Source organism: Camelina sativa, chromosome 10, assembly GCF_000633955.1.
Source record: "Camelina sativa cultivar DH55 chromosome 10, Cs, whole genome shotgun sequence".
Lineage (NCBI taxonomy): Eukaryota > Viridiplantae > Streptophyta > Magnoliopsida > Brassicales > Brassicaceae > Camelina > Camelina sativa.
Window position 1 is genome coordinate 11,500,717 of NC_025694.1, and position 12,201 is coordinate 11,512,917.

Genomic DNA, 12,201 nt, shown 5'->3' on the forward strand with positions numbered 1-12,201 from the left:
AAAGGACAGACTTAATCTGAAACATAAATAATATTATTGATACACAACTTGTTTAGTATTAGTATAATAGAGCATTATCACACACTGAAAATGTGTGTATATTAATCTTATTTCTCTGTTTCCAAGTTTTTATTTTGTCTATTTCTCTCCTACCTAAAATTATAGGGAATGTTTTATAAACAAGTTGGGGGTAGATGTGTGTATTAGATGCCACTAATTCGGGAGATAATGATGTCAAGGTAATATATATGTGAAAACTCATATCACTGACTTACTAACATATGAATGTGAAACATCAATACTTAAGCATCAAAGAAACAAAAAAGTACCAAACAACAAATCAACTATGATAATCGTATTAACATATTTGAGTATTTGCATCGACTATGATAATCGTATTAACATATTTGACTCTATTCTGATCATTCTTAAATCCGCAGCTGACCCCGGTTTGGGTTTAAAAACACTGCTCTAATGTGAAGTTTTAAGTCTGATATTGAAGGGTATGTAAGACTTAAGAGTTAAATAGTAAGAAACAGACACAAAAGAAGACAAACAGAGTCTTTTTTTAGTAATACAAGAAGGTTAGCAAGTAAACAAGCCAGCCACTGAATGTCTCTCACAAAACCCCTCGTTAGACCTTACCCCAAACCACAAACACACACACACAACACATTGCCATTTTCACAACTAGGAATCATCCCATCGCTGCTCAGGAATGAGTAATGGAAATAAGGGGAAAGAGGGGTTTGATTGATTTACTTTTTCATCAGTAGTTGTTGGGCCATAACTGTTGCTGGGCCTGTTTAGACGCGTCTCTAGCGTTTTGTTGTTGTTGGTGTTGGTGATGGAGATGGTCTAATGACATTGCACCTTGTGAATGGTAAGGACTGACATAGCCATGTCCTCCAAAATGCTGTTGTTGCTGTTGAGACGGCTGCTGTTGCTGCTGCTGCAGTTGTTGGGCTTGACGGAAACCAGGAGGCTGCTGATTCTGATGACCTGGGAAGCTGTAATATCCACTTCCTGGAACCACTCGCGAGTTGGGTTGTTGACCTTGATGCCATGCTGCTGAGTTATCGTTCTGCAGATCAAAGCAAAACAAAAAAAAAACTACTCGGTAAGGTTTGGGAAACAGATACGGGCACAAATAACTACAATCCAAAATTTCTAAACTGAAAACTCCATCTAAAACACGATCTGCACTGAAACCTTACTCAGCCAAAACCATACCTCAACTAAAATCAAATAGATGAAATTCACTTTTACTAAATAATTAACTAAAAAATGTTATTTCTTTTCTATTATTCTTAGTAATATCTATATATCTAAAACCAGACCTAAACAGAAACCAAACTTCAGCTGACTAAACTGAGAAAACCAAACGGAACCAAAAATTCAAAAAAACTCACATCAACAAGATTAAAATATGAGAAGAATTTCATGGTTTACCTGCTGCTGAAGTGATGATGTCAAATGATTGCTATCCTTAAACTGTGAGCTCAAGACATCCTCGTACGAGTTTGTAGCATTTGTGGGATTCAAAGGGAAGTTGTTATTTGAAGCGGCGCCACCTCCAAAGCCGTAGGCAGAGGGAGGAGGAACAGGAGGAGCGGTTGCTTGAGTTTTGTATTGCGGAAGCATAGCAGCTAAGGACTGATGATTACCAGTGGGGAACGCTTGCTGATAACCTGAAGCCATGTAAGGGTTGTAACTTTGTGCCATGAACGGATAGCTTATCAAATTACCATAAGGCCCTAAAGGCATCCCGGGCTGATGAGAGTATGGGTTTAAGGCAAGGTGTTGTGCAAGAGCTGCTGCTTGTTGTCCTGCACTGGGCATTGCGTTTTGAGTAGAAATACTCGCAGCTCTCAGTGCCTACAAACAAATATGAGTAAAAAATGGTATTAAGGGAAAGCTCAGAATATGTTTATATGGAAGAGAAGAGGGAATTTGGTTACCTCGGCCATGGACATTGCTGGATCACTAAGTGAAGAGGGAGCAGCAGTGTTGTATTTCGTTGGGAAAGGCGAGTAGTGAAGATCGGATTCTCTTGAGTCTTGAATGCCTGATGGGAGTAGAGTGTTGGGTAACGTACTTGTATATCCTTGCTGCTGAACATTTAGAAAAAAATAATAGAGATTGTTAGAAACCTTTTCAGTGATCTTTCGAATGTGTGATGAATTTTTAAGGTTTAATAGTGTTTGGTTTTTAGTTACCATTACGCTGGGGAAGTTGTCAAGATTCTGCATTCGAGGATTTGTTTCCGATGGAGGATTCAACTGTTGGCTGTTTTCATATCCGTAATCTGCAGGAGATGAAAACTTGTACTGATGACCTTCTTCTTGAGGAGGTTCATGTTGCACGGCTTCTGTCTCAGACTCAGAGGGAGAATGGTAATTCTGAGTACTTGAATCGATTTGATAGGACACTTGTTCATTAGTAGCAGCAGGATTTCTCAGCTGTTCTTCTTCCTCTCCATAGAAGTTAGTGTCGGGATGTCTGAATGATGAATCATCCTCTGCTTCTAGTGGTTCATCCAAGCCACTAGCTTGACCAGATCCTATCCCGGAGCCAAAACTACCAAACATTAGGTGCGAGCATTCTGAGGTATGGACTTGGAGGTGATTGGGGATTATCACTGAAGGTTTGTCTTCTTTCGCTAATGCTTCCTGCTCTTCTTCTCTGTCTATAGTAAGTTGCTCAAAACCGGTAGCAACAGATGCTGAAACATCTTCGGCTGAAAATAGTGGAAAAAGCAAACAGACCTCAGAAACATGGACAAAGAGTAAGAAAAAGCTAACAAAAAGACTTAACACTGAGAATATCTCACCTCCATTTTCCTCATAAGAATGTCTCTCAGCTTTGTTATTATCATCATCACAAACTGAGGAGTCTCTAGAATCATCATCAACCAAATTTCTGCTTGATACTGAAGCAGGCGGATTGTGATCCGCATTAGGAGGAGACTCAATTGGATATGTTTTTGTTTCCTGGTGGTGGTCATCCAAAAGAGTCTCATCCAGATGTTGAGACTCACTAAACTGGTCAGCAGACATCTTAGCTTCAGCAGCTGGTTCCAAGACAGAGGATGATTGGTTAGAAACATCTTGTTTCTCAATTGAAGGCCATTCATCCTTCAAAGGGGCTTTACTTTTGCTCTCTTGAGCCTCTGAAGAACGAGGCAAAGCGACATTCTTCTGCTGTTGAGGCCTACCCATTTTAACAATATCAGCCATAGTTCTTTGCCCGGGGTTAGCACTAGCCCAAGCGGATTGATAAGCAGGAGTAGGCAGCGACGATGAAGTTACTGCATCATTCGATCCCGTTGGTGCTTTCTTGACTTCAGAGCTTGGAGGATCACTGCAAAGCAAAGGAGATACTAAGATAACACAAAAAAAATGACATTTTAAACAAAATAAGATAACCAAAAAGACCACATGAGAGGGATGAACCTGTTTGATAAAGGTTGGCGTCCAAGAACACCAGATGAGGAAGAAGAGCCAGCCCAATGATTACGTGGTGCTCCGTTTTCTCTTCTGTTTGCAGGTACACCTTGAGCATTTCCCGTCTCTGAACCAAGATCCAGTAACAAGTTTAGAGATAACCAAAATACCACAACCAAACATAAGAAAAAGAGAAACACTTTCTTGCAAGAATCTGCATCTTATTTACCATTAGAGTTATACTTGTTTCCACCACCTCGAGAGGTGTTGTAACTGTCATTACCACTTCTAGCTCCGCGATTAGGGATGTTCCTCGTCCAGGAGTCTGCAGGATCTTTGGTCTGACCAAAAAAAGTGACAAGGCATTAGATTAAAACATACTGCCTAGTGCCTATAACTAAACTAGTAGGTGTTTGATGTTATTTCCACAAACCTCTTTCTTCTTCTCTCGTTTGCTCTTCACCTCATGAAAAGTATCTGAAAACAAGTTTTAGCGAAACAACATTATAAGACACACATAACCAATAGCTTCAGCAACCAAAAACAAACAAAGGAGAAGGCAAAAGAGACAAAAAAAAAAAAAGACAGAATTTTAAGTTATTTCCAGAAACAGGTAACAAATGGAGACTGAAGATTCAACCAAAGCCAATAAAACATTACCATTTCAAGAAACTTAAGTTAAACAAAATATAAAGTTCTGACACATTCTTACACAAGTCGTAACAACTTTAACATGACTACTCAGAACAAGAACAAACAAATTCTTCAGAAGCTAGAGACATGACTACTCTTTAAAGTTTTTTGAATTTTTATTTATTTATGCAGAGCTCAACTTCAATTAAACAAATTCGAAGCTAAAACCCAGAAAGAAGAAGAAAAGCTTATGGAGTGTTGAAAGAGAGAGAAACCTTGAGAAAGGAGACGGCTAACAGTTTCATCAGGATCCATATCGCACTCAACTAGCATCGCATAGATCTCTAACTCAGAACAGTTGACGATCTCTTTCAAACTCTGAACAACCTTTCTCGAAGACGCCGGAACACCCGCGCTGTTCGCGTTACTAACGCCGCCGCCACCTCTACCGCCCATTATTTCCTCTCTCTCTCTCTCTCTCCGGATTACCGGAAAACAAAACGAATCAGATCTGAACTGAAAAGAAACTTCTTCAGCTCTCTCACGATTCCTTCTCCAGCGATTTCTACAAACAAAAACCAAAATTAAAGGATTCTCTCGATCTTCGTATCTCTCTCTCTCTCTCTCTCTCTCTCTCTCTCTCTCTTTCGTTCTCTCTCGCTAAGTATTTGAAGAAGAAGAAAAAAAAAACCCTCTTTTTATTTCTTAAGCTTCTCTTTGGGTTTGGGGCTAAATTGGTTTTGTGAAAAGGGGAAAAGATTCAAATTTTGGGAAAGTTATGTTTATCAAAAATGGTAATTAAACTAATTAATGATAAAAAAAAGGTTATGTAATTAAAAAAATGGTAATTAACTTATTTCTTTTGGTAGGTTATTACCATTTTTATTAATTGTTATTTATTAACTTTATATATTTTTAGCATATGAACTTAATTTCATATTAAGACATGGATAGGTTTTGGATAATGATGAAACATATAATTAAAACAGTTGTTGCTTGTTGCTGAGATTCGGATTAAATTATATATGTCTTATAAAGAAGATAAATAATTGAGATTTGAATTTTTTTAAGGTTCGAGAGGAAATGATGTTCACGCGCTATAAACAACGCGTGGAATGATTGGAGAGAGAGAATCTGAGAGTTTTTTAAACAATGTTGGGAATATTGGATAAGAACGTGATTGCGGGCCTACACATATTATGGGCCTAAGCCCATTATACCTAACTTCAAACAAAAAGAAATAAAATTTAAACAAATTAAAAGGATGACCAAAAAGAAGAAGAAACATCTGATAACTTGTGGTAGCTGTTCTACTTGATCAAACAAGTCTTTTTAGTTTTTGCTTTTTTTATTTCGGAATGTAATTTTAAACAATCTTTTTGCTTCTTCAATACGGTATATGCGTGCCTCATCTTACAATGTGTACAAGACTGTTTTTGAAAAATAAATCGTATCTCATATCATATATTCATCACTATAATTTGGTCGGTGTCTTGAAACGGTAAATCTGCATTGCATGAAAGTCTCTTCTTGTTCACTATTTTGGGAACTCACCTCGGAAGATTTGGCATGGTTGATACTTTGAAGGACAGGTCTGAGTCTGACTCAATCATGTAACTTGATAACCATTATACAGGGTGATTTAATTTGGAGGTTGTGAAAGAGTCTCAAGGCAATAAAAAGTCTCCCGGACGCCTTTTTCTGATTCTTGGGCTAGAATTGCCACCGAGGCCCTCTTTTCAAAGATGTCATGGAAGGAAAACATACTTCAGTACTATGTGTAGTTGACTTGTTCGTTTTGTTCAATACTTCCTTGGTACTGTATATCAATATGTATACCATCCTTGGTATACATATTGATATACTTGAGCCAGAAGTTTCTAATTAATATTTTAAGTATCTTTCCTTTTCGCATTAAGATTAGTTTGGTGTTTAGATCTAAGGCTTTGGCTCATCTAACACTATCCAGTATCCACATGTATTTTCTAAAGGATTCACTTCAGTACTATGTAGTTGAAAATTTTGACCAAAAAGTTGAAATGTTTGATAAGGGTCTCTTAAATTTGATAAAGACATTAGCCATTTGTTCAATGGATTGAGAATTTCTTCTTGCCGTCATAATTCAGTATGGTTATAATTAATCCAAATTCGAAAGCATTAGTAATACACCAAAAACAACTTTGATGTACTTAAAAAATAAACTCTTTCTTTTGTTGGAGAGAGTTCAACTGATTCCATGGAATGTTTTCTTTATTCACAAAAATAAAACAATATGAAAAAGGCAAAGTGAATCGGTGGTCACAGAACAATCTGTACGTGTGGGAGAGAATGCGAACACCGAAACAGAGTAGCCAAAGATATATAAAAAAAAAGCATTGAAGGAAGCAAAAACAAAACATGAAAAGAAGAATCTTGATGGTAAAAGTTAACGAATCCACAAATATCAACGACATAATTAACAAAACCTTTTTTTTTTTAACTTGCTCACTCTCTCTCTCTCTCTCTCTCTGGCTGCAAATGATAAAAGAATCAGCTTCTTCTTCTGAATCAGAAACTCACTTCACAGTTTCCCCAAAGCTATGGGATTCGAGAGCTCTTCATCAGCTGCTAGCAACATGAAACCTCTTGGCGGCGATTCTAAACCTCAAAAATCCAATACCGCTCAGTACTCTGTCGACGCTGGTCTCTTTGCTGATTTCGATCACTCCATTTACTCTGGCAAGTCTTTCAACTACTCCAAATCTGTTATTTCCCCACCCAGTTACGTTCCTGATGAACACATCACTGCTTATTTGTCTAATATCCAAAGAGGCGGTCTTGTTCAGCCTTTTGGTTGTTTGATTGCTGTTGAAGAACCTAGTTTTAGGATACTTGGTGTTAGTGAGAACTCTGCTGAGTTCCTTGGTTTGTTGTCTCTTGCTTCGAGCTCTCATTCTGCTGGTGGTGAGTTTGATAAAGTCAAGGGCTTGATTGGAACCGATGCAAGGACGCTTTTCACGCCTTCTTCTGGGGCTTCTTTGGCTAAAGCTTCTTCCTTTACTGAGATTTCGCTGTTGAATCCTGTTTTGGTTCATTCTAGGACGACCCAGAAGCCTTTTTATGCTATACTTCACAGGATTGATGCCGGGATTGTCATGGATTTGGAGCCTGCTAAATCTGCTGACCCGGCTTTGACCCTTGCAGGTGCAGTTCAGTCTCAGAAGCTCGCCGTTAGGGCTATTTCTAGGCTGCAGTCGCTTCCTGGAGGAGATATTGGTGCTTTGTGTGATACTGTTGTGGAAGATGTTCAGAGACTTACCGGTTATGACCGTGTTATGGTCTATCAGTTTCATGAAGATGATCATGGTGAAGTTGTTTCTGAGATTAGAAGATCTGATTTGGAGCCTTATTTGGGTTTGCATTACCCTTCAACAGATATTCCTCAGGCCGCTCGGTTCTTGTTCAAACAGAACCGTGTCCGAATGATTTGTGATTGCAATGCTACTCCGGTTAAGGTTGTTCAGAGTGAGGAGCTCAAGAGACCACTTTGTTTAGTCAATTCTACTCTAAGAGCTCCTCATGGTTGCCACACGCAATATATGGCAAATATGGGCTCTATAGCTTCTCTTGCACTCGCAATTGTGATAAAAGGCAAAGATACAAGCAAGCTTTGGGGATTAGTTGTAGGCCATCATTGTTCTCCTAGATACGTTCCATTCCCTTTACGTTATGCTTGTGAGTTTCTGATGCAAGCATTTGGACTTCAGCTTCAAATGGAGCTTCAGTTAGCATCACAGTTAGCTGAGAAGAAGGCTATGCGGACGCAGACCTTGTTGTGTGATATGCTTCTCCGTGATACTGTTTCAGCTATTGTGACACAATCTCCGGGTATTATGGACCTTGTGAAGTGTGATGGAGCTGCGTTATATTACAGAGGAAAATGTTGGTTGGTTGGTGTTACTCCTAATGAGGCACAAGTTAAAGACTTGGTGAATTGGCTGGTTGATAATCACGGTGATGAGTCCACGGGTTTAACAACTGATAGCTTGGTGGATGCGGGATACCCTGGTGCCATCTNCTAAGGTTGTTCAGAGTGAGGAGCTCAAGAGACCACTTTGTTTAGTCAACTCTACTCTAAGAGCTCCTCATGGATGCCACACGCACTATATGGCAAATATGGGCTCTATAGCTTCTCTTGCACTCGCAATTGTGATAAAAGGCAAAGATTCAAGCAAGCTTTGGGGATTAGTTGTAGGCCATCATTGTTCTCCTAGATACGTTCCATTCCCTTTAAGGTATGCTTGTGAGTTTCTGATGCAAGCATTTGGACTTCAGCTTCAAATGGAGCTTCAGTTAGCATCACAGTTAGCCGAGAAGAAGGCTATGCGGACGCAGACCTTGTTATGTGATATGCTTCTCCGTGATACTGTTTCTGCTATTGTGACACAATCTCCGGGTATTATGGACCTTGTGAAGTGTGATGGAGCTGCGTTATATTACAGAGGAAAATGTTGGTTGGTTGGTGTTACTCCTAATGAGGCACAAGTTAAAGACTTGGTGAATTGGCTGGTTGATAATCACGGTGATGAGTCCACGGGTTTAACAACTGATAGCTTGGTGGATGCGGGATACCCTGGTGCCATCTCACTTGGAGATGCGGTTTGTGGTGTGGCAGCCGCGGGGATTTCTTCAAAAGATTACTTACTTTGGTTCAGATCCAATACTGCACGTGCTATCAAATGGGGAGGAGCTAAACATCATCCAAAGGATAAAGATGATGCCGGAAGAATGCATCCGAGGTCATCGTTCAAAGCGTTTCTTGAAGTTGCGAAGAGCAAAAGCTTGCCGTGGGAAATCTCAGAACTTGATGCAATCCATTCCCTGAGGCTTATAATGAGAGAGTCATTTACCAGCTCCAGGCCAGTTTTGTCTGGTAACGTTGTGGCAAGAGGTGCTAATGAGCTTACTTCTTTTGTGTGTGAAATGGTCAGGGTGATTGAAACCGCAACTGCACCTATTTTTGGTGTTGATTCTTCTGGATGTATCAATGGTTGGAACAAGAAAATCGCTGAAATGACGGGATTGCTAGCTAGTGAAGCGATGGGGAAGTCACTTGCCGATGAGATTGTTCAAGAGGAATCACATGCAGCTCTTGAAAGTCTCTTGTCCAAAGCTCTACAAGGTTATAATTTCTTGATACAACTTTCACGTTATGAGTTCTATAAACTAACAAGAAACATTGATTTGTTGCTTTATTCAGGTGAGGAGGAGAAAAGCGTAATGCTAAAACTGAAAAAGTTTGGCCAAAACACTCATCCAGATTCTTCTTCTTCTGATGTGTGTGTACTCTTGAATTCATGCACGAGTCGGGATTATACTGAAAAAATCATTGGTGTCTGTTTTGTTGGTCAAGACATCACTAGTGAGAAAGCAATAACAGATAGATTCATCAGACTGCAAGGAGACTACAAGACTATTGTTCAAAGCTTAAATCCGTTGATTCCACCGATCTTCGCCTCAGATGAGAATGCTTGTTGTTCAGAGTGGAATGCAGCCATGGAAAAGCTCACCGGATGGTCAAAACACGAAGTGATTGGGAAAATGCTACCCGGTGAAGTCTTTGGAGTTTTTTGTAAAGTGAAATGCCAAGATTCAGTCACAAAGTTCTTGATCTCTCTGTACCAAGGAATTGCTGGTCATAATGTTCCAGAGAGTTCACTGATTGAGTTCTTTAACAAGGAAGGGAAGTACATAGTAGCATCCATAACCGCGAACAAGAGCACAAACACCAAAGGGAAAGTCATCAGATGTTTCTTCTTCTTGCAGATTATTAATCGAGAATCGGGTTTGAGCTGCCCTGAACTGAAAGAGAGTGCTCAAAGCCTCAACGAATTAACTTACATAAGGCAAGAAATCAAGAATCCTCTCAACGGTATCCGATTTTCACATGAGCTTCTTGAATCCTCAGAGATTTCAGCTAGCCAAAGGCAGTTTCTGGAGACTAGTGATGCTTGTGAGAAGCAGATCACGACAATAATCGAAAGCACAGATTTAAAAAGCATCGAGGAAGGGTAAAGCATTACATTTTGGATCGTTATCTACTGTTGGCTTTTACATTTTGATTCTGACATACAAATGTTTTTCTTTTTATGATATCAGCAAGTTGCAACTGGAAACAGAGGAGTTTCGAGTTGAAACCGTCTTGGACACAATCATTAGCCAAGTGATGATTATGTTGAGAGAGAGGAACTCACAACTCAGGGTTGAAGTTGCTGAGGAGATCAAAACTCTGCCTCTCTATGGTGACAGATCAAAACTTCAGCTCATTCTTGCTGATCTTATGCGCAACATTGTGAATCATGCCCCGTTTCCAGATAGTTGGATAGGAATCAAGGTCTCACGAGGCCATGAGCTTACACACGAGAATGACCACTATATCCATCTACTATTCAGGTGAACAGCGACTGAAACAACCAACCTTTTTACGATTCTGTGTGTGTTTAACCGCAAATGCAACACTTTTTGCAGATTCTGAGCTAACGTTTGATGTTGTTATATGATAGGATGATACATCCAGGTAAAGGACTTCCTTCAAATATCCTTAGTGATATGTTTGAGACTGGAGATGGTTGGGTCACGCCTGATGGTTTAGGGCTTAAGCTTTCACGGAAACTGCTGGAGCAGATGAATGGTCGTGTGAGTTATGTTCGAGAAGACGAACGTAGTTTCTTTCAGGTGGATATCCAAGTCAAGACAATGTTAGGTGTTAAGTCCAGAGGAACAGAGGCTGTTTCAAGCATAAAGTAGAAATTTTGAGCTACAAGACATAGTAAAATTCAATGAAATTTGGTAGTTTTAATGCCTGAATATAACCAAACGTTTCATTATTTATGACCAATAAGATGTGTCTCAAGTATACCTATGTACACATTTTTGGAGAGATGATTTAGTCAACCAAGACAATAATAAAACACAACCATCAATTTACATGTCTAGATCAAAGAATCCTTCTGAATCCGGAAAACCAAAAAAAACTAGAACTGAGAAAACCAAGAATTTTTTTAAAGGTGCTATGCAGTCTATTGCTGTTCATCATCATTATCATCATCATCTCATCCTAAGAAACTGATATTTACGTTGTACACCAGAGGCAACAATGGGATTTACTTGACTGTCAGCTTTGATGCGTGCTCTCACCGACAAGAGGATGAGAAACTGTGGAATTTGATGCCTCGAGCTGCGAATTCTCCAAGATGATCTAGTTCAGATATGGATGTCAAATTCATCAGCTAAATCACAGAACATATAAATGGACGTTTTAAGATCATGTATTTGTTGTAAGAGATTGTTTACCGGATACCTAGATTCTGATCCATCAAAGACAATAGGTTGGCATCTCCTATCTTCGTTCATCAAGCTTGAGTTCTGAAAGTGAGCAATAAGCACAGCTTTACCTTGGATTCGTGCATAAGCCAAGGAAGCTACTTTCTCGCTGTTGAACTTATCCCATTTGTTTCCATTAAAGGCCTATCAAACAGATCAGAAGCATAAGTTTATCCCAAAAATGTATAATCTCTCATAAAACAAACACCAAAGATTCAATAAGGTTTTGTACCTCGTACAATGCAATGATATATTTAGGAGACACCATATTGATAAATGCATAACCCACATTACATTTATTCTGCACACAGGAAACAAAAAGAGCATCACAGAATTCAGATCACATGATGTCAAAAATTTCAACACGTAACCTAAGTGGTCTTTACCTTGAAATCAATAGGCAAATATAAAAAATCATAAGTTCCACTGTTTTTTTCGTCGATGGCAGCTACCAGCATATTCCGGGTATACCTGAGAACAAGGAAAAATGTCAGTTCTTTCAGCTACCACAACGGTAAATGAACCAGACCACAGCAGACAGCACAATCAAAGTATAACTCTTACTTATTAGGGATGTTTTTTATCATCAAGGTTGTTCGTAAATCGTCACCCCTCATAATCTTACTCAAGTCAAGCTGAAACTGTAACTTGCTGTCGACTTGGTTAACGTTAATATCATGCTGCTGGTTCCTTCCATCCTCCAACGGGTCGTCAATGGAAGCTATTTTAGCAACAGGCCATGGGTAAGAGCCATTGCCCG

General features: G+C 39.3%; 3 protein-coding genes across 9 annotated transcripts in view; 1 reads left to right on the top strand and 2 right to left on the bottom strand.

Annotated features, from left to right (window-relative positions):
- Positions 1 to 4,747, bottom strand: part of LOC104718511 (GBF-interacting protein 1-like) — a 5,425-nt gene extending 678 nt beyond the window's left edge. The window contains exons 1-9 of one of the 3 annotated variants that reach the window (XM_010436268.1): positions 4,355 to 4,747; positions 3,880 to 3,923; positions 3,676 to 3,787; positions 3,456 to 3,573; positions 2,834 to 3,363; positions 2,220 to 2,740; positions 1,962 to 2,114; positions 1,453 to 1,878; positions 907 to 1,084 (exon numbers count right to left, since the gene is read on the bottom strand). In XM_010436268.1, coding sequence (XP_010434570.1) covers positions 907 to 1,084; positions 1,453 to 1,878; positions 1,962 to 2,114; positions 2,220 to 2,740; positions 2,834 to 3,363; positions 3,456 to 3,573; positions 3,676 to 3,787; positions 3,880 to 3,923; positions 4,355 to 4,535 — 2,263 coding nt within the window. In that variant the 5' untranslated portion in view covers positions 4,536 to 4,747. Of the gene's footprint in view, positions 1 to 472; positions 1,085 to 1,452; positions 1,879 to 1,961; positions 2,115 to 2,219; positions 2,741 to 2,833; positions 3,364 to 3,455; positions 3,574 to 3,675; positions 3,788 to 3,879; positions 3,924 to 4,354 lie in introns of those variants that run through there. The other 2 variants (XM_010436269.2, XM_010436267.1) reach the window with 2 other exon arrangements.
- On the top strand, positions 6,479 to 10,980 carry LOC104718513 (phytochrome E-like). Of its 2 annotated transcripts, none has more exons than XM_010436275.2 (5): positions 6,479 to 7,725; positions 8,267 to 9,240; positions 9,319 to 10,129; positions 10,218 to 10,511; positions 10,622 to 10,980. In XM_010436275.2, exons 1-5 carry the CDS (start codon positions 6,659 to 6,661, stop codon positions 10,863 to 10,865), a joined length of 3,390 nt encoding a protein of 1,129 aa, XP_010434577.1. In that variant the 5' UTR covers positions 6,479 to 6,658; the 3' UTR covers positions 10,866 to 10,980. The 2 variants fall into 2 exon arrangements, with proteins under 2 accessions (XP_010434577.1, XP_010434576.1); XM_010436274.2 differs by having other exon boundaries at positions 6,479 to 7,573; positions 8,142 to 9,240.
- LOC104718512 (protein MEI2-like 3) overlaps positions 10,928 to 12,201 on the bottom strand; it is a 5,247-nt gene continuing 3,973 nt past the window's right edge. The window contains exons 8-12 of one of the 4 annotated variants that reach the window (XM_010436270.2): positions 12,006 to 12,166; positions 11,828 to 11,912; positions 11,674 to 11,742; positions 11,419 to 11,585; positions 10,928 to 11,316 (exon numbers count right to left, since the gene is read on the bottom strand). In XM_010436270.2, the coding sequence (XP_010434572.1) occupies positions 11,166 to 11,316; positions 11,419 to 11,585; positions 11,674 to 11,742; positions 11,828 to 11,912; positions 12,006 to 12,166 (633 nt within the window). In that variant the 3' untranslated portion in view covers positions 10,928 to 11,165. Of the gene's footprint in view, positions 11,317 to 11,411; positions 11,586 to 11,673; positions 11,743 to 11,827; positions 11,913 to 12,005; positions 12,167 to 12,201 lie in introns of all 4 variants that reach the window. The other 3 variants (XM_010436272.2, XM_010436271.2, XM_010436273.2) reach the window with 3 other exon arrangements.

Bases quoted from the DNA above. Each gene is read 5' to 3' on its own strand.
- LOC104718513 (XM_010436275.2), top strand. From the start codon at position 6,659: ATGGGATTCGAGAGCTCTTCATCAGCTGCTAGCAACATGAAACCTCTT. The intron at 7,726-8,266 runs GCTTTGGGGATT...TGCACTCGCAAT, and splicing joins AAAGGCAAAGATACAAGCAA to TGTGATAAAAGGCAAAGATT. The intron at 9,241-9,318 runs GTTATAATTTCT...TGCTTTATTCAG, and splicing joins CTTGTCCAAAGCTCTACAAG to GTGAGGAGGAGAAAAGCGTA.